Source organism: Pleurodeles waltl, chromosome 4_1 (genome assembly GCF_031143425.1).
Source record: "Pleurodeles waltl isolate 20211129_DDA chromosome 4_1, aPleWal1.hap1.20221129, whole genome shotgun sequence".
NCBI classification, from domain to species: Eukaryota; Metazoa; Chordata; class Amphibia; order Caudata; family Salamandridae; genus Pleurodeles; species Pleurodeles waltl.
Window position 1 is genome coordinate 22,264,320 of NC_090442.1, and position 21,081 is coordinate 22,285,400.

At 50.2% G+C, this 21,081-nt stretch overlaps 1 protein-coding gene across 1 annotated transcript in view; it reads left to right on the plus strand.

The window, feature by feature from the left end:
* LOC138287277 (zinc finger protein 436-like) overlaps positions 1-20,799 on the plus strand; it is a 36,839-nt gene extending 16,040 nt beyond the window's left edge. The window contains exon 2 of the mRNA XM_069227638.1: positions 18,575-20,799. Within this exon, the coding sequence (XP_069083739.1) occupies positions 19,245-20,003 (759 nt within the window). The 5' untranslated portion in view covers positions 18,575-19,244 and the 3' untranslated portion in view covers positions 20,004-20,799. The remainder of the gene's footprint in view (positions 1-18,574) is intronic.
* Positions 20,800-21,081: the final 282 nt, after the last annotated feature.

The following is a 21,081-nucleotide window of genomic DNA, read 5'->3' on the forward strand; positions in this document are numbered from 1 at the left end:
AAGCTGTTCTTTTCCCACCGCTGTGTCCCTGCGGCCCCCCCTCGTGCCCCCATTTGCCCACCACTCCCGCCTCCAAGCTGGTCCTCCCTCTCACCTCCCCTTCTCAATGGTGGCCGCTGCGCAGTGCTCAGAGTGACCCCGGGTCTGCTTTTAAGGTCAGAGCTCGCTCCACATGCTGCGCAGCTCCACCAGACTGTGCCTGTGCCCCCTACGCCACCCTCGTTGCTGCCGCGAGTTTGAGGCCCTCCACCACCTGCAGGCACCCGCATGTGCTTCATCCCTGGTGTCTAGTGGGTTTCTGTAAGTATTGTGTGTTGTTTTGTATCTGTCTTTGTTTTTGTGCCATTTTCTGTGCTTGTTTAGCTTTTTTCCTTTGTTTCCCTTACTTTGTGCCATTTTCTGTGCTTGTTTAGCCTTTTTTCCTTCTTTGTGCCTTTGCGCGCCTTCTGCCCGTTTTTGGCTCTTCTGTAAAAAAAAAAATAATAATTGTAAATTAGCACTTGTATAGCGCACTACTCACCCGTTAGGGTCTCAAGGCGCTGTACTCATACAGCTATGGAACCCCTCCTGGCTTTTCCCTGTGAGGTGCCCACTCCTGAGCACCCCCAGGGTGAAGCCAGGCATCCAAGCGCTGTTGGGGCCGTTGTGGAGATTAAGCAAGCTATTGCCCAGAGTTGCAGAGTGGGACCCATGAATTAGATTAGGCACCGAGGCGAGAATTATCTGGTCAAGGGGAATTGAGCCCAAGACCTGCCTAAGCGGGACTTGAACCCTGGTCTTGAGCCAAATCTCTTCTTCAGGGTCTGCCTCTCTAACCATTAAGCCACACTTCTCCACACTTCTCCACACTTCTAAGCTGTTCTTTTCCCCCACTGCGTCCCTACGGCCCCACCCTCCTCGCGCCCCCATTCGGCCACCGCTCCCACCTCCCAGCTGCTCCTCCCTCCCAACCATGCCAAGAAACAGGGTACGTTCCTATCCCCACCCCCAAAATGAGGGACAAGAAGGATAACCTTGCCAAGATGAGTCTTCCTTGTCTAAGTGGAAATATCTGGAGAGTCCATCTGCATTGGAGTGGTTACTCCCAGGTCTATGTTCCACTGTAAAATCCATACCCTGTAGGGAAATGGACCATCTCAAGAATTTGGGTTTTCTCCTTTCATCTGCTTAAGCCATAAGAGAGGTTTGCGGTCTGTTTGAACAATGAAGTGAGTACCAAAGAGGTATGACCCGACCATAGCAAAGGCATCCCTCTCTATGGCTGACCAATGCTTTTCTCAGGGGGTCAACCTTCAGCTGATAAAAGCTACTGGTTGATCTTGGCCCTCTTAGTTTAGGCTCTCTAGAACAGATGCAGAACACAAAGCCTTTTGAAGTTCCTCAAAAGCATTTTGACAGCTGGCTGTCCATAATACCTTCTTGTGCAATTTCTTGAAGGTGAGGTCATTAAGAGGGGCAACAATGGAGCCATAGTTCTTAATGAACCTCCTGTAATACCCAGTGAGACCTAGAAAGGCTCTGACCTGGGTCTGGGTGGTAGGGGGAGTCTAATCCAAAATGGTTTGAATTTTCTTTTGTAGTGGCTGAGTCTGTGCCCCACCTATTAGGTATCCCAGATTAACCACTTTCCCCTGCCCTATCTGGCACTTTGAAGTCTTGATAGTATGGCCTGCTTTTTGCAGAGCCTCCAAAACGTTCCATAGGTGGACCAGGTGGAGCTACAGACAGCTATGTCATCTGGATATGCTGCACTAAAGGCTTCCAGACCTTGGAGGTCTGTATTCACCAACCTCTGAAATGTGGCAGGTGCATTCTTCAGACGAAAGGGTATTACTGTGAATTGGTAGTGCCCTCCATTGGTTGAAAATGCTGTCTTAGGTTTAGCATCTTCTAACAACTTAATCTGCCAATAGCCTGCAGTAAGGTCAAAAGTGCTGAGATACTTGGCAGATGCCAGTGTATCTATGAGCTCATCTGCCCTGGGGATTAGATGAGCATCTGTCTTGGTTACTGTATTGAGCCCCTATAGTCAACACAAAACCTCATCTCTCTTCCAGGGGCTATCCGAGTGCTCAGTGACTCCCAGGTCAAGCATATTTTGCACCTCTGCTTTGATGCAATCCCTTACATGATGAGGTTGCCTGTAAATTGTATTTCTGACAGGCAGACTGTCCCCTATATCAATGGTGTGTTCACACCATGTGGTTTGACCAGGGGTAAGGGAAACAGTTCTGAGAACTGTCCCAGACGTTTTCTGCAGTCTTCCTTTTGAGACTGAGAAAGGCAATCTGCTAAGACCACCCTCTCAACTGAACTATCAGCTGCAGAATTAGAAAAGAGGTCAGGGAGAGGATCACTCTCTTCTTCCTGTCCCTCACCAGTGGCCACGAGCAGGTTTAAGTCAGCCCTCTCATAGTAGGGCTTTAGGCGGTTCACATGAAGTACTCTGAGAGGATTTCTTGGAGTGGCCTCACCCTTTTTCTCCACTATGATGTGAGGTCTACTCCCTTTGTCTTTGTCTTGGAGTACTCTTGGTGCCACAGGTTCCAGGACCCACACTTTCTGCCCTGGTTGGTACACTGTCAAGATAGCCTTCTGGTCATGCCATTGCTTTTGCAATTCTTGGCTTGCCTGGAGGTTCTTACTGCCCTTCTTCATATATGCAGCCATCCTTGATCTGAGGCCAAGTACATAGTCCACTATATCTTGTTTAGGGGGCTTCAGGGGTTACTCCCAACCCTCCTTGACAAGAGGTAATGGACCCCTAACAGGGTGACCAAAAAGGAGTTCAAAGGGGCTGTAGCCCAATCCTTTTTAGGGTACCTCCCTGAAGGCAAAGAGAAGGCATGGTAAGAGGACATCCCATCTACTCCTGAGTTTTTGAGAGAGCCCCATAATCATGCCTTTGAGTGGTTTATTAACATGCTCAACGAACCCATTTGTTTGGGGATGGTAAGGAGCAGTAAATTTGTATGTTACATCACACTCTTTCCACATTGCTTTCAAGTACGCAGGCATGAAGTTGCTATGTCTGTCTTATACAACCTCTTCTGAGAAACACACCCTGGAAAAGATTCCCAGTAAGGCTTTGGTTACTGCAGGAGCTGTAGTGGTCCTAGGAGGTATGGCTTCTGGATATCTGGTGGCATGGTGGTCCACCACTACCAGTATGAATCTGTTTCGAGAAGCTGTGGGAGGGTCAAGGGCACAAACAATGTCAACCCATACCTTTCAGAGGGTAACCCAACCACTGGCGGTGGGATTAAGGGGGCCTTTGGAGTGACACCTGTCTTGCCATTGGCTTGACAAGTAACACAGGAGCGACATAACTCCTTGGTATCTTCTGACATGTGAGGCCAGTGAAAGTGAGGGACCAGTCGGTCCCATGTTTTAGTTTGCCCTAGATGCCCAGCAAGGGGAATGTTATATGCCAAAGTCTTCAAAGACTCTCTGTATTGCAGAGGGATGACCAATCTTCTGGTGGCACCAGGTTTGGGTTACCTTGTTTCTGAATACATGAGATTGTTTTCCCAGTACACCCTGTGGGTGCCACTGACATCCCCTGTTTCTTCTTTGACAGCTTGCTGTCTCAAACCCTCAAATGTGGGGCAGGTTTGCTGTGCCACACTTAAATCCTCCCTGGCACGACCCCCTGCATCTAAGAGTGCAACTGTGTCAGCTTGAACTTCTTCAGGTGTAGGTTCTGTCCAAGGAATTGACTCCTCCTGCTCAAAGGTGGAATCAGTGGAGGGAGGGATAGGGGATATTTTCTTACCCTTCCTAACTGTGCTTTTGGGATGCTCCTAGTCCATAGTTTCAGGATCCAGGTTTCTCTGTTCCCTTTGCCTTTTGGCCTGACCCCTTGTTAAAGCAGATATGCCCAGCCCAGGAATGCCCAGCATGGCTGCATGGGCCTCCAACTCCACTTCAACCCAAGCTGAAGTCTCCCAAGTCGTTCCCCGATAGACACTCTACTGGTAGGTCTATGGACACTACAACTTGTTTAGGACCAGTAAACTCCACCCCACCTCCCACTTGAGATCAACAACAGGCATGGGGTGGCTCACAGTATTGTGGGTGTGAGTCACCAAGTAGGTATTGCTCAGGAGCCACCAGTTTTTCAGTCACCATGGTGACACTGGTTTAGGAGGCTGGCCTGGCTTATAGTGGGTACCTTGTGGTACTTGTACCTTGTGCCAGGTCCAGTTATCCTTTTTTAGTAGATTAGTAGTGTTCTAGCAGCTTAGGCTGATAGATGTAGCTATAGCAGAGCAGCTTAGGCTGAACTAGGAGGCATGCAAAGCTCCTACTATACTTCCTATATCATATAGCACTATATCACAAGAAAACACAATACTCAGAGTTACTAAAAATAAAGGTTCTTTATTTTAGTGACAATATGCCAAAAGTATCTCAGAGGATATACTCCCTTAGGAGGTAAGTAAAATACACAAAATATACACACCAACCAAAACTCAGGTAAGTAAACAGTTAGAAAAGTAGTGCAAACACTGTAGAACACAATAGAATGCAATAGGAGACAATAGGCTTAGGGGCAACACAAACCATATACTCCAAAAGTGGAATGCGAACCACAAATGGACCCCAGGCCTAGTGTAGTGTGTAGAAGGTCACTGGGAGTGTAGGAAAACACTAAGGTGGTCATTACAACCCTGGCGGTCGGTGTTAAAGCGGCGATAAAATATTTGCAATTATGACCGTGGCGGAAACCGCCAACAAAGACAGCCACTTTAACACTCCGACCGCCATGACGGTATAAACAAACAGCTTGGTGGTCACCGCCAACAGACAGGCGGGAGACAATGTACCGCCCACACTATTATGCCAATCCGCCACCTTTTCCGGGGTGGATTCACCGCGGATAAAAACACAGCGGAAACAGGAATCCCAAAGGAAAAACGCTCACCTCTACACACCCCACGAGGACGCCATGGATCCGGAACTCCAAATTCTACCTGCAATAGTCTTCCTGCTCCTCTACCAGGAGCACGAACGCCGGCGGTGAAGACCACGGTGAGTACTGCACCTACGACTCAGGGGAGGGGGGAGGGAAAAAACAGGGACACACACACGCAACACCCCCACCCTCACCCACTACAACACACACACTAATGCATATCAATACATCACAGTTACACCTCCCAAACCCCTCAGAAGAATGCAAAGACAATAGAAATTGAGTGTAACCATTGTAATATATTATATATTAAAAGCAAGTAGGCAGAAATATATATATACATAATATATACCAAGCATAGTAGTCCAGGTAGTGCACTAAGAAAGTCCGTGGAACACTGGGACCACACGGTATGGGCGAGGCCCACACAAGATCCCCGACCATGACGGAGAGAACACTGCAGGGGCATGAGACAGCAACTAAACAGGCACCTCAGGGGGAGGGAAAGGGGCGGCACCTCAGTCGCTTGAGTGCATGACGCCAAATCCACGAGGGGGCCACATGCCCACTGTTTAATCCTGGGGAGTGCAAAGACACAGTCTCTCAAGTCTCTACAGTGGGTGGGTTGCCCACTGCCATATCCTGGGGAGTGCAAAGCCACAGTCTCTCAAGTCTCTACAGTGGGTGGGTTGCCCACTGTCCAATCATGGGGAGTGCAGAGCCACAGTCTCACAAGTGGATAACAGTCTCCACTGGTTCTGGAGGTGGCATGGTGCCCAGAGTGCTTCATCCTGCTAAGGACCGAGGTAGTGGATGTATCTCTCCACTGGTTCTGGAGGGGGCATGGTGCCCAGAGTGCTTCATCCTGCTAAGGACAGAGGTAGTGGATGACAGTCTCCACTGGTTCTGGAGGGGGCTTTGTGCCCAGAGTGCTTCATCCTGCTAAGGACAGAGGTAGTGGATGTATCTCTCCACTGGTTCTGGAGGGGCATGGTGCCCAGAGTGCTTCATCCTGCTAAGGACAGAGGTAGTGGATGACAGTCTCCACTGGTTCTGGAGGGGGCTTTGTGCCTAGAGTGCTTCATCCTGCTAAGGACAGAGGTAGTGGATGACAGTCTCCACTGGTTCTGGAGGGGGCATGGTGCCCAGAGTGCATCATTCACCCCGTGACGGACTCAGTTGCGTCAGTGCCCCTGCCGCTCATGGGCTAGCGGTGCTTGATACGGCAGTGCACTGTTCAGCGGTGCTTGAGATGGCGGTGCCCTGTTCAGCGGTGCTTGAGGCGGCGGTGCCCTGTTCAGCGGTGCTTGAGATGGCTGTGCCCTGTTCAGCGGTGCTTGAGGCGGTGGTGCCCTGTTCAGCGGTGCTTGAGGCGGCAGTGCCCTGTTCAGCGGTGCTTGAGGCGGCGGTGCCCTGTTCAGCGGTGCTTGAGGCGGCGTTGCCCTGTTCAGCGGTGCTTGAGATGGCGGTGCCCTGTTCAGAGGTGCTTGAGGCGGCGGTGCCCTGTTCAGCGGTGCTTGAGATGGCGGTCTCCATTGCAGGGTCTCAGCTGCTGGTGGTCCTTCATGGCCCAGCGGGGCTTTTGCTGGCGGTCCTTCATGGCCCAGCGGAATTTCTTTTGCTGGCGGTCCTTCATGGCCCAGCGGGGCTTTTGCTGGCGGTCCTTCATGGCCCAGTGGGGCTGTGGCTGGTGCTGGCGGTGGCCGCCTGGCCAGGTGGGCTGGCGGTGACCTCCTGGCCAGGTGGGCTGGTGCTGGCGGTGGCCTCCTGGGCAGCTGGGCTGGTGCTGGCCTCCTGGGCAGCGGGGATGATGGCGGTCTTCTCCACCGTGCTGCTCTTCCCAGGCTTGCCGGGTTTCTTGTGGCCCTTCCCCACCTTGGAAGGTGTCACAGCTGACTCCACACTCCCACCTGTACCCCTGGAAGCAGCTTTGGTGGCTGGAGTCTTCCCCCTCTCCCGTCGGGCACTGGCCAACTTCTGACGCTTCACAGGTGGGGGACTGTCTGTGCTGTGGCTCCATGCCACACTGGCTGCCCTGGTGGCCGGTGCACTCCAGATTCCGATGACTACAGGTACCACTGGTTCCGGAGATGGTGTGGCTGAGGTTCTAGTTCAGGACCTAGGAGACAGACGGGGTGGGGGAGGTGTGGGAAAGAGGTCAAGGTTGGACAGGAAAAGTTTTTTGGACACACTGGGACGGGTAGCTGGAGGGGGTTTGGGAGTGGAAGAAGAGGTGGTGGTTGTAGGAGGTGTATGTTTGGTGACTTTGGGTGAAGGTGCATGCGCTGGAGGCTGTCGTGTGGTGGATGACTGTTGGGTGGGTGTGTGCCTGCGTTTGTATATCTTGGGAGGGGGCGTCACAGACACACTGGGAGAGGACACAGGGGACGTGTGAATGGTAATGGGGGTGGTAACTGCACGTGAGCGTGGTGTGGTGGTGGGTGTGCTGGAGAGGGACGTAGTGGCTGTAGAGGTAGTGCATGCAGGTGTGAGTGTAGACAAGACTGGGAGGGAGGAGGGAGACGAGGAGGAGGGGGACATAGTGGAGGCAGTGGATGTTGGTGTGTCTGCATGTGTGTGATGCTTGCGTGAGTGCCTGTGGGATGTGTGGTGCTTATGTTTGCCTGAGCTTCCCTTGGGTGTTAAGGTGTGTGCATGTTGGTCTGTAGGTGTGCTTGGGATAGGCTGAGGTACAGGGGATTGGGTCGGGATGGAGGAAGTTGGAGGGGGGAGGCTTGAGACGGGGACAATGGCTGCCATCAGTGCTGAGGCCAGAGTCTGAAAAGCTCTCTTAAGGGCCGCCTGACCAGAATGAATGCCCTCCAGGAATGCATTGGTTTGTTGCAACTTCCTCTCTACACCCTAGATGGCATTCAAAATGGTAGACTGCCCAACAGTGAGGGACCTGAGGAGGTCAATGGCCTCCTCACTGAGGGCAGCAGGGGTGACTGGGGCAGGGCCTGAGGTGCCTGGAAAGAAGGTGATGCCCACCCTCCTGGGTGAGCGGGCACGGGCAAAGGCTGAGGGGCTGCTGGGAGGGCGGTGCTGGTGGGGGGGGGTGGCGGCTGTACCTGTAGATGCGGGGGGCACAGATGTTGCCGCCACCACAAGGGAGCTCCCATCAGAGGACGAGTCTGTGTCGCTGGTGTCAGCTCCTGTCCCCGCCGTGGCGCTCCCCTCGCCCTCCGTCCCACTGGTGAATATCAGTCTCCGTAGTGTCGCCCTCCAGGGCCATGTGGGATGCAGCTCCCTTGTGCTCCGGTGCCACTGCTCCTCCGCCCTAATGATGCTAATGCACACAAGAACAGGGAGACCACAAAAAAGGGGGGGGAGACACAAGAAAGACTTGTTAAGTGAATGCATTACCGCTACCGTTGGCGGACACGACAGACACAGAAGCCCCCTGCACTATGCCGCGCTCTTGGGCTCCACTGTTTCATTCCTGGGAAATGGCCTACAAGGCTATGGATGACATCTGCACACATAGATGATACAGGGGCATGACTAGGTGTAGTTGTCACTCTACAGAGGTGGGCTAGGATGCCACATGGCCTGCCTTATGGAGGGGCCTTGCCTACGGAACTCGCCGTGGCCTAGGGAAACCCACAGCCCACCTCCCCCACCCAGACCCCTCCACTGCACGCAAAGTCAGCAGAATGAGAGTGTACTCACCCCCTTCTGGCTGCTGTGATGCCCTCAAGCGCCATCCAACTCGGGGTAGGCCACTGCCAGGATCCTGAACATCAGGGGAGTTATGGTGTGATGGGCACCCCTCCCACGTTGGGAGGCCATCCCCAGCTGAGCTTCTGCCGTCTTCTTGCTCCAGCAGCGAATGTCCTCCCATCTTTTCCGGCAGTGGGTGCTCCGTCTGTGGTAGACCCCCAGGGTCCGGACATCCTTGGCGATGGCACGCCAAATATCTTTTTTCTGGTGGGCGCTGACCTACATGAAATGTATAGGTGAAAAAGAGAAGTTATTACCAACTGCACCGTCAAAGTGATTGGCCCCCATCCCTACCCTTGCCATGTGGCACATGCATTCACCGTCTTTCATGCACGCAGCACTCTCCCCCCTTCCTTCTTACATGCAGCCCTCTCCACACAGGCATAGCCCATACAACATGTTCCCTGTGTACTTAGCTGTTTGTCTGGAGGACCGTAGAGTAGCGTGTACTGGGGGAGGACCCCATCAACGAGCTTCTCCAACTCCTCCGATGTGAAGGGAGGGACCCTTTCCCCAGACACTCGAGCCATTGTCTCTTCCAGACCGAGGTCACAGCAGCACTTGCAGTGTAGGTCCTCTCCTGTCAAAGATCAGGTAACGAGTGATTGAAAAGATAGAAAATGGTGGTCACGTCTGCGGCGGTGCGTACCCTCACCGCCGCCGTACATCGTCATTGGCTCCTGGGACCCATAGGGTCCAATGTTAACCAATGCAGCATTGCGCTGCGGTCTTTGACCGCCTACCGCAACGGTGTACAACGCCAGCGCAGTTACCTCACATCCCATTGTCCCACTTTACAGGTCAGGCATCCGCCATTTCAGGGCCCCACATGGCTTCATTTCCAACTGCGTCACACATACCTAGACCTAGACTCAACACACATACAGGCCACCTTTTGTGTATGATTGGTGTTCTGGGTAAACTGTGGGTATGTACCTCTTAGTTGTTTGACTCTGTGCTTGCTGTTGTCCTTCATAGGCACCGTCCGCTGGGACATGTGAGGAGATGGCGGCATCCTCCGGTGTACCGACCGTTGGTGGACCTGTCGACAATGGAGGAGCGACATTTGATTATCACATACAGGCTTGACCGTGCCACAATCCAGGAACTGTGTACCCAGTTGGAGCTAGACCTGATGTCAGTAATCTGACATCCCACAGGAATCCCCCCTCAAGTGCAGGTGCTGTCAGTGCTCCATTTCCTTGCAAGTGGGTCTTTTCAAACAACAGTGGCCATAGCATCAGGGATGTCCCAGCCTATGTTTTCCAACGTATTGTCCAGAGTGTTGTCTGCCCTTCTGAAACACATGCGGAGCTACATCGTTTTCCCTCAGGTGGAGGATTTGCCTACAGTGAAAGGTGATTTCTATGCCGTGGGACACATCCCCAACATCATAGGTGCCATTGATGGGACCCATGTGGCTTTGGTCCCCCCCACAGGAGTGAACAGTTGTACAGAAACCGGAAAAGTTATCATTCTATGAATGCTAATGAATATAGGGGGTGCACCACTCCACGACGTACAGCAGCCACAGTAGGCCAGATAAGTCCAATGGCTGTAGAAATTATAATAATACGAAGCTTCTCTCAGTTGTCTTCAGACGGTGTTTTATTTCTGACGTAACATGGAATACAAAAGGAAAAAAGCAGCCAACGTGTTTCGCCCCATGCAAATGGGCTTCCTCAAGGCAAAAATGTATTCCCGATGGCGCAAAGGTGATTGTACAACGTGTAACTAATACAAGGCATATAGTGAGCCAAAATTGTATTCCCGATGAAGCAAAGGTGATTATACACAATGTAACTGACACAAGGCATATATAGAGCCTGTGTGATATAGTGAAAATGATAATTCAACAGGTAACCAAGAGGCCGGAGGTCACGTCAGTGAGACCGGTATGTATAAAGCGTAACGGGCCCAGCCGTGTGCCGCCCGTTCCGCTGCTCATGTGCTCTTATCATTCTATGAATGTACAGATGGTATGTTTGGCAGACCAGTACATCTCCCATGTGAATGCCAAGTTCCCTAGCTCAGTGCATGACGCCTACATCCTGCGGAATAGCAGCATCCCTTATGTGATGGGTCAACTCCAGAGGCACTGTGTGTGGCTATTAGGTGAGCACCTGGAGGCAAGTCAGCTGGGAATAGTTGTCTGGGTCTGGGGATATACCTCCAGGTTAGTGCGTGTCTAACAGTTGTCCCTCACCATTTGCAGGTGACTCTGGTTACCCCAACCTGTCATGGCTACTGACTCCAGTGAGGAATCCCAGGACAAGGGCAGAGGAACGCTACAATGAGGCCCATGGGCGAACTAGGATGGTGATCAAGCGGACCTTCGGCCTCCTGAAGGCCAGGTTCAGGTGCCTCCATTTGACAGGTGGATCCCTATTCTACTCACCAAAGAAGGTGTGCCAGATCATCGTGGCCTGCTGTATGCTTCATAACTTGGCTTTGCGACGACAGGTGCCTTTTCTGCAGGAGGATGGTCCAGATGGCAGTGTTGTTGCAGCTGTGGAGCCTGTGGACAGTGAAGACGAGGAAGCAGAGGAAGAAGACATGAACAACAGGGACTCAGTGATCCAGCAATATTTCCAGTGAGACACAGGTAAGAGTACAGACCTGCCTACTACATGCACTTTAACACTACTACCTCTCTACTGTGTGTCGTTTTCACCCAGTGTATGGTCACTGTGTTGTCACTTTACCTTACGATTTCACAGATGTGGGTCCCACTGTGTGACATCTGCTTAGATTCCTCATGGACTAGAGCTGTGTGACATAGGTATGTTGACATTACAATTGAAAGAGTATTTTGTCACTGTAATTGCTAATACACTATTTCAAAATCACAGACAAACTCCAGATTGTTTTGTGCTTTAAGTGTGTTTATTTAAGTGCTCAATATTGGAGGGGGGAGTGAAATGGTGAGGGGTGATGGTGGAGGAATGTCCATGGCAGAGTCCAGTCTATTAATCTCACAGGTGCATTGCCCAAATGGGCATAGGAAGTGTAGCTGGGGCAGTTAAAGTATGGACAGGGTGACAAAGTGGAACAGTAGGATGACAATCAGGGTGGTCTCATTTCTTGGAGGGGGTCTTGGCATCGTGCTCTGTCTTTATCCTGGATCTCAGGGACCGTTTGTGGGGTGGTTCTCCCTCTGCAGGGGGTTGGGTGCTGGTGTGGTGGTCCTGTGGCAGGGCGTCCTGTCCACTAGCGCCGGCGGAGGTGGTGGGCAGTTCATCGTCCATGCTAGTGTCAGGGGCCCCTTGTAGTGCCACAGTGTCCCTCCTGGTGTTGAGGACTTCCTTCAGCGCCCCTACGATGGTGCCCAGGGTGGAATTGATGGTTCTGAGTTCCTCCCTGAAGCCCATATACTGTTCCTCCTGCAGGCGCTGGGTCTCCTGAAACTTGGCCAGTACCGTTGCCATCGTTTCCTGGGAGTGGTGGTAGGCTCCCATGATGAAGGAGAGGGCCTCGTGGAGAGTGGGTTCCCTGGGCCTGTCCACCCCCTGTCGCACAGTAGCCCTCCCAGTTACCCAGTGTTCCCGGGCCTCCGTCCCCTGGACTGAGTGCCCACTACCACTGCCCACAGGTCCCTGTTGTTGTTGTTGGGGTGGTGGGTTAGCCTGGGTTCCCTGTAGTGATGGACACACTGCTGATTGACGTGTCCTGGGGACGGAGGTATGGGCCCGCTGGATGGGTGCTGTGCTGGTGTTTCCAGATGGGGGAAGCTCTGTAGTGACCTGTGACTGGGTGTGGGGAACCGACTGTCCCGAGGTCCCCAATGGGCCGGGCTGGTCATCTAGATCCAGTTGGACAGAGCTGTTGTCATCCCTGTGGGCCTCTTCTGTTGGTGGTGTGGACATGTGTGGACCCTCCTGTCCGGTGATGTTGGGTAGGGGTCCTGCAGGGGTATAAAAGGATGGTTATTACATCTGTGTGTGTCATGGTGTGCAATGGGTGGGTGACCATGTACCCCAGTGCTTGCATTCCTGTGTGGGACCTTGTGTGAGGATGGTTTAGGGGGTTGTATGGGTATGTGCAGTGGGCATGCTTTAGTGATGGGTGTCCATGCTCTGTTGTTGCATGAAGGGCTTGTGTTGGGATGTGTGGTTTGTGATGTTGGGACATATGTGAGGAGTTGGGGTGCGGGGGGAGGGTGAGGGTGGGGGTATGTGCTGGCATGCAGGTAGGGTGGGGGATGTAATAATTAAGATTTTTCTTACCAGAGTCCATTCCTCCACCTACTCCTGAGAAGCCCTCAGGATGCAGTATCGCCAAGACCTGCTCCTCCCGGGTTGTTAGTTGTGGGTGAGAAGGTGGGGGTCCGCCGCCAGTCCGCTAAACCGCCTGGTGGTGTCTTGAGACCACGGAACGCACCTTCCCCCGTAGGTCGTTCCACCTCTTCCTGATGTCCTCCCGATTTCTTGGGTGCTGTCCCACTGCGTTGACCCTGTCCACTATTCTTCGCCATAGCTCCATCTTCCTTGCTATTGAGGTGTGCTGCACCTGTGCTCCGAATAGCTGTGGCTCTACGTGAACGATTTCCTCCACCATGGTCCTGAGCTCCTCCTCCAAGAACCTGGGGTGTCTTTGCCGTGCCATGGGGTGGTGTAGGTGATTTGTGGGGTGGAGTGTGTGGTGTTAAGTGTGCTGGTATGTAGTGGTGTGTTGTGTGAGGTGCGTGGAGTTCTGTGGGTGATGGTGTTGTGTGCCTGTGGATGCTGTTGTTCTTGCTGGTGCTATCTCTCTCTGGCCTTCTTTCTGAATTTTTGGTCGTGGGGGTTTGTGGGTGATGTAGGTGTGTGTTTTATATTGTAATGGGTGTGTGGGAGTGGTGTGTGTATGTGTATCAGGTGTGTTTATTTGGAATTGTCCAATGTGGCTGTGTTTTGTAAGAGTGTGTGTATTTTGAGCGCAGCTTTGTGTACCGCCAATGGAATACCGCGGTTGAAAGACCGCTGCATGGATTCGCATGTCGTGATAGTGTGGGCGTATTTCTGTTGGCGTTACGGTGGAGGTTTTGTTTTCACCAGTTTGTCACTGACCTTTGGTGTGGCGGACTTGTGTGAGTGTCTGAATTTTAGCAGATTCCGAAATGTGGGTCATAATAGCTGTGGCGGAATTCCGCTGGCGCGGCGGTGTGTTGGTGGTCTTCTGCACGGCGGTAAGCGGCATTTACCGCCAAAGTTGTAATGACCGCCTCAGGGTGTCCAAGGTACCCCACCCCAAGACCCTGAAAAGTAGGAGTAAAGTTACCCTACAACCCCAGAAAAACAGTAACGTCGAGATAGGGAATTGTGCAAAGACAACAACTGACTGCAAAGCACTGAAGAGGGATTCCTGGACCTGAGGACCTGTAAAGGAAGGGCACCAAGTCCAAGAGTCACGGAGGTGTCCAGGGGGGGGGGGGGCAGGATCCCACTAAACCCCTGATGAAGGTGCAAAAGGGCTGCCTCTGGGTGGAAGAAGCTGAAGATTCCAGGTGCCAGGAACTTCTCCTTTGATCAGAAGATGTCCCCCGGCGTGCTGGAGGATGCAGAGTTGTTTCCATGCAGAAAGACCGCAAACAAGCCTTGCTAGATGCAAGAGTCACGGTTGAAGGTTGTGGGTGCTGCCAGGGCCCAGGAAGGACCAGACGGTTTCCCCTTGGAGGAGGAGACAGAGGGGGTGCTCAGCAACACGGAGAGCCCACGCAGAAGCAGGCAGCACCAGCAGAAGCACCTGACCAGGCGTTCAGAAGATCTGAGCACGACGGTCGACTCAGCACAACAAAAGAGGGTCCCAGGAAGTCAGAGTCCAACTCAGCGAGTTGGGTAATGCAGGACGGAGTGCTGGGGACCTGAGCTAGGCTGTGCACAAAGGAAGTCTTGTAAAAGTGCACAGAAGCCTGAGCGGCTGCAGTTCACGCAGTACACAGGATTACCGTCTGGCATGGGGAGGCAAGGACTTACCTCCACCAAATTTAGACAGAAGGGCCCATGGACTGTCGGGGACACTTGGATCCAGCTCCTGTGTTCCAGGGACCACACTCGTCAAGATGAGAGGGGACCCAGAGGACCAGTGATGCAGAAGTTTGGTGCCTGCGTTGGCAGGGCGAAGATTCCGTCGACCCACGTGAGATTTCTTCTTGGCTTCCAGTGCTTCCGATGCCACTGGATTCAAGCTAGCCTGGCTGATGAGGGGTGAAACCCCAAAACCGGTCCCAGGATGCTTGTTTCCAGTCCAGGGAAGACCTGGCCTGGCAGTGCAGGCTGGACTGTTCCCATGGGGAACAGGGTCAAGACTGATTTGCATATGGCTGGGTCCAAACTGGAATGGCATGGGCAGCAAAACAATTATGGATTTAGGCCCAGATCTCTGCACTGGGGGTGAATGTTTGACATTGTTCAGCATTCCGTCCATCACTTGTTCTTTTTGCATTTTTTGGGTATGCCCAGACGTGGGTCCTGGGCTTCCCATGCCGCTGGATTCAAGCTAGCCTGGCTGATGAGGGGTGAAACCCCGAAACCGGTCCCAGGATGCTTGTCTCCAGTCCAGGGAAGACCTGGTCTGGCAGTTCAGGCTGGACTATTCCCATAGGGAACAGGGTCAAGACTGATTAGCATATGGCTGGGTCCAAACTGAAATGGCATGGGCAGCAAAAAAACGATGGATTTAGGCCCAGATCTCTGTACTGGGGGTGAATGTTTGACATTGTTCAGAATTCCGTCCATCACTTGTTCTTTTTGCATTTTTTGCCCTAAGTGGGAAGGGTATGCCCAGTCGTGGGTCCCGTGCTTCCCATGCCACTGGATTCAAGCTAGCCTGGCTGATGAGGGTTGAAACCCCGAAACCGGTCCCAGGATGCCTGTTTCCAGTCCAGGGAAGACCTGGCCTGGCAGTTCGGGCTGGACTGTTCCCATGGGGGACAGGGTCAAGACTGATTTGCATATGGCTGGGTCCAAACTGGAATGGCATGGCCAGCAAAAAAAACGACGGATTTAGGCCCAGATCTCTGTACTGGGTGTGAATATTTGACATTGTTCAGCATTCCGTCCATCACTTGTTCTTTTTGCTGAACAACGTGGGGGCACCTTGGCTAGTGCCAGGGTGCCATTACACTAAGTAACTTTGCACCTAACCTTCACTAAGTGAGGTTTAGACATATAGGTGACTTATAAGTTACTTAAGTGCAGTGTAAAATGGCTGTGAAATAACGTTGGCGTTATTTCACTCAGGCTGCAGTGGCAGTCCTGTGTAAGAATTGTCTGAGCTCCCTATGGGTGGCAAAAGAAATGCTGCAGCCTAAAGGGATCTCCTGGAACCCCAATACCCTGTGTACCTAGGTACCATATACTAGGGAATTATAAGGGTGTTCCAGTGTGCCAATTAGAATTGGTAAAATTAGTCACTAGCCTGCAGTGACAATTTTAAAAGCAGAGAGAGCATAAACACTGAGGTTCTGGTTAGCAGTGCTTCAGTGATACAGTTAGGCACCACACAAGGAACACATACAGGGCACACATTTTGAGCACTGGGGTCCTGGCTAGCAGGATCCCAGTGACACAGGCAAAAACAAACATACATACAGTAAAAATGGGGTAACATGCCAGGCAAGATGGTACTTTCATACAACTGGCTCCTGTGTCTCTGTAGGCCTGAATCTGAACACCAATTATTAGGGGTTGTTGCTTGTACTTATCCATATTAAGGGGACAAGCAACAAGGGTGGCAAGGTCAATGTCACCATCAGAGACTAAAACAGACTCAGTGTTTCCCCTAAATAAAACAAACCCCACTACATTTCCCAGAGTGAGCCCTGCAGCACCCTTGGACTGACTATTTGTGATATTAGTTTCCCCATCACCACTCTTATTGCTACAGGCACCAGTTGTAGCAGTGTGGGTAGTAGTGGTGGGAGGGTTGGTGCTTTTCTTAGGACAAGAATTATCTCCTGTCCTATGGTCTTTGTTTCTACAAAGTAGAACCAAGGCTTTTTATTCTGATTGTGATGAAAATAGGATTTAGACCCACCCCAGAAGCGTTTTGTGGGCCTGATGAAGACTCTTTACTTTTATATTTGTCTCCACTTTTGTCATTAGACTTACCATCCTTCTTCTTGCCCTTGTCACCCCCTGTATGAGCTTTTCTGCTCACTCTTGTTCTGACCCATTCTTGGGGAGAGGTCAGCTCTGAGTCTATCAAGTACTGGTGCAACAAGTCAGACACACTATTATTCAAAATATGCTCTCCCAGTAACAGATTATACAAGCTCTCATAGTCAGACACTTTGCTGCCATGTAACCAGCCTTCTAAATCTTTAACAGAACAGTCCACAAAGTCAACCCAATCCTGTGAGGCCTCTTTTCTGGTCTCTTTGAACTTGATTCTGTATTGTTCAATGGTGAGACCAAAACCCTCTGAGTGCTGTTTTTAGAATATTGTAGTTGTCTGCATCTTCCTCTCTGACAGTGATAAGTCAATCCTTCCCTTGTCAGAGAAGGACAACCAGAGAATAGCAGCCCACTGCCTTTGAGGGACCCTGTGAACTTTACATGCCCTCTCAAGTACAGCAAACCACTTGTAGATGTCATCCCCCACCTTGTATGAGGGAACACTTTTGTGCAAGTTTCTGGAATCTATGGAGTCCTCCCTGACTCTGTAATCCCTGAAACTGCTGCTGCCACCATGGGGTGCTAACCCCAACCCCTGCCTCTCCCTCTCCACTGCCAAGGCCTCCCTATCTAGCGCTAGCTGTTGCTGCTGCAGCCTCAGCCTGGCCTCCTGCAGTCTCAGCTTTCTGGCTGGTTAGCAGACTGACATCAGACAGCAAATGGGCGTAACCGTGTCAAGAGAGAGGATACTTTCCTGACACTATCAGGTCATTATCTGACTTTTGCCGAACCCTGCAGAGTGAGTGTGCAGACATAGGGGAGTAGGGGAGCTGAAGGACAGGAAATGAGGTAACTTGAATATAAGAAATATGGAAAGGTAGAAATGCTGCATCACCTGTGGACAACTCACACCTCCTCCCGCTGTGCCAAATGCCCATCCAGCCACAAAGGAGCTTCTTGGGCCCCAAACGGACAACATAAAGTCAGGTACCATGTAAAGGTAGAAAAGGGGAAACAAGATTAATATGCACACACCTGTTGCAGGGATTTGTGAGGTAAATTATTGGTTTGGATGGATTCTGTATACGGACTAAATGACTGATATCTTAAAATATTTAATGATATGAATCAATGTGTGTTTGCCTTATCTGTGCGTATAATGTAAAGGTCGGGCATTACAATGAACCCCTCATTCTGTTTTACAAAAAGGCCCTGGAAGGAGCTGCATCTTACAGACCTTCGCCTACTTTAGGACCAACTAAAGACTTGCTTTTTAAGTTGTCTTTAAGGGCCAGAACAAGCCCTGTAAACTGCACTAGTTTTAGGCAGATGGGCAGATGTCACGGCGAGAGGTAAGCCACCTCAACTCACCATAGTCTTCCAGGTTAGAAAAAAACAGAAATGCTTGAACCCGGGGAGCTGTTGAAAGTGTCTAAAGTGACCTAATGAACAGCAAGGTACGGACAGGAGTTGGCATTGAGTTGGTCCAATGTGAACAGGTAAGCATTCAGAAGAAGTGTGTGACTGGAGTTACTTTTGTTATATACTTCCTGAAGAGCTTCCTTTGTTATAGACTTCCTGAAGAGTTTCCTTTGTTATATACTTCCTGAAGAGTTACTGAAATAACAGCAGCCCAGCCTGATCCCGCTCTTTTCCCACAATCAGTTCTTGTTTAAATGTGCATCTACCTAAAACTGTAGCAGTAGCATGTGAAACATTCCTTGCTAAGTTTCAAAGAAGGTAAAGAAGAGATGTCATTTACAACCAGTTAAATATTCTGTATTCAGATTCCATTATGTTTCTGTTTAGTAATTTTAAATCTCTTTACACCCAACAGAAAGGAAGCCTTGAATGCATGGAATTATTATGAATAACGAAGATAAAACTGCAAATTGGCAAAAAACTGTCACCAACAATGAGCTCTGGTATTCAGGAAACATCAGTGCAGTCAGCGACAGAAGAACCTACACATAAACTGACAGATCCTGGAAGAAGCAGTCAAGGGCAGTTCAGTGGATGTAAGAGTCTGATCTGTTCAACTCCAACCACAAGATGAAGAAATGCCCTCTAGGAAATTAAGGCAACAACAATAAGAAACCACCTCGTATATAAACAGGTGTCCAACACCAGCTTTGATCATGGGATCAATATGATGTGGTTACAGCAGTGCTTCGTGTTCTAAAGCGATAACAGACTATCATTCACTGCTCTAGGTGTATTGTAAACTCTTTCTGGCCAAACCGCAGCAACCACAGAAAAGCACAACGGAGCGGAGCCAGACAACTAAAGGGTTAAGAAAGGAGAGGTTTTGCTATCTGCAATACAACAGAGCGTCCCAATTTGCACCGGCCAGAAGGAAGATGAAGCATGCATAACCATAATCCAATCTAAAGGCACAGTCACCTACAAAGAAACCTTATACATACTATGAGTGTGACACGTATTTAATGGCTATTGCACGTTATTGTTAATTCAGAAACCAAACGTGCAAGTGCTTTATCAGCCATATGGCTCATCAGGAAGCACAGACTTGGGATGTAGACAAATATATACCCGACCCACAGACACTAACCAAGAAAAACAAATCATGCACATTTAATGAGAGCTTTAGTTTCTCATCTCAATTAAAGCACCATCAGCAAACTCACACAGGAAAAAAAACATTCAACTCCAGTGAATGTGTGAAGAGCATCAGTCAATTACCAGAATTACAGAGGCATCAGCAAACACAGACAGGGGAAAAACCATACAAGTGCAGTGAATGCGTGAAGAGCTTTAGTCGACTATCAGACCTAAAACAGCATCAACGAACACACACTGGGGAAAGACCATTCAAGTGCAGTGAATGTATAAAGAACTTTATTCAATTATCACACCTCCAAGTACATCAGCGAACACACACAGGGGAAAAACCATATAATTGCACTGAATGTGGAAGTCATTTTAGTCTTTATGCAACATTAAAGAAACATCAGAAAACACACACAGGAGAAAAGCCATTTAAGTGCAGTGAATGTTTGAAGAGCTTTTGTCACTTATCAGACCTACAGAGACATTGGCGAACACACACAGGGGAAAAGCCGTTTAGTTGCAGTGAATGTGTTAAGAGCTTTAGTCGGTTATCAGACCTACAAGGTCACCTGCGAACACACACAGGGGAAAAGCCATACGATTGCAGTGAATGTCTGAAGAGCTTTAGTCAATTATCGAACCTAAAAAGACATCAGCGCACACACCCGGGGGCAAAACCCTTAACATTGCAGTGAATGTGGCAGTAGTTTTAGTGACCCTTCAGCATTAAAGAATCATCAGCGAACGCACACAGTAGCAAGAACATTGAAGTGCAGTAAATTATATGAAGAGATAGGTCACTTATCAGGCCTACAAAGACCTCAACGAATACACACAGAGGAAAAAACATAAAGGTGCAGTGAATGTATGGAGAGGCTCAGTTGATTATCAAACCTACGAAGACATCAGCAAATACACAGAGGAAAAAGCAATACTATTACGATCAATGTGGAAGTAGGTGTTATGTATATCTATTGTCTATGAGGTGGAATGTTGGGCGCGGGGAGGTAGAACGGTGGGCGCGGGGAGGTAGAATGGTGGAAGGTCGAACGGGGTGGACGGATGCGGGCTATTGGCGGTTGGCTGTTGGTGTTAAGGACGCGCTGTGGGTGGCTCCTGTTTGTTTTCCGATTAAACTTGTTTTCTTACCAAAATACGCTCCGTCTGCGTTACTGGAATACAACATAATTTTGGCGACGAGGGTCAGGAGCCACTTCGGAACCTACGCGAAACCACCGAGTCATCCCCATTTCAAGGCTGAAGCGGTTGTCTTCACGGGTGTATCCTGCTTCTGTGGTTCGTGTCGTACAGTTTCTTCAAGGTGACAAGTCTTTAATTTTAATCGCAAATTTGGAGGTTGAGCGTAATTACAGAGGAGGTTCGCGCATCCGTATCCAGGCAACCATCATGTTGTTACGGAAGTGTTTGGGCACGTCCGTAGACGCTGAAATTTGACAAGTTGGTTACTTTCTTTCAAAGTTACATTTGTGTTTACAAGACGCTCTGTTAGTTTTTTTTTTTGACGAGTGTCTGCCCAAGTGTTTTTTATTATTTTGGCTTGGAAACACGTATTTTTATCCTTGACATTAGGATTTTGGTTATTATCCTTAGGTAGTTCACTGACTTTGTTTTATGCTGTATCTGCTTTTTCCAGTTTTGATTATTAGTGAACAAGTCAAACTCTTACTTTCTGGGTGTTTTCGAATTCACAGTGCAAAATGCAATCTGTTTCTGCTCCCCCACCTTTCTTGGAATCACCTGGAGAACCACCTG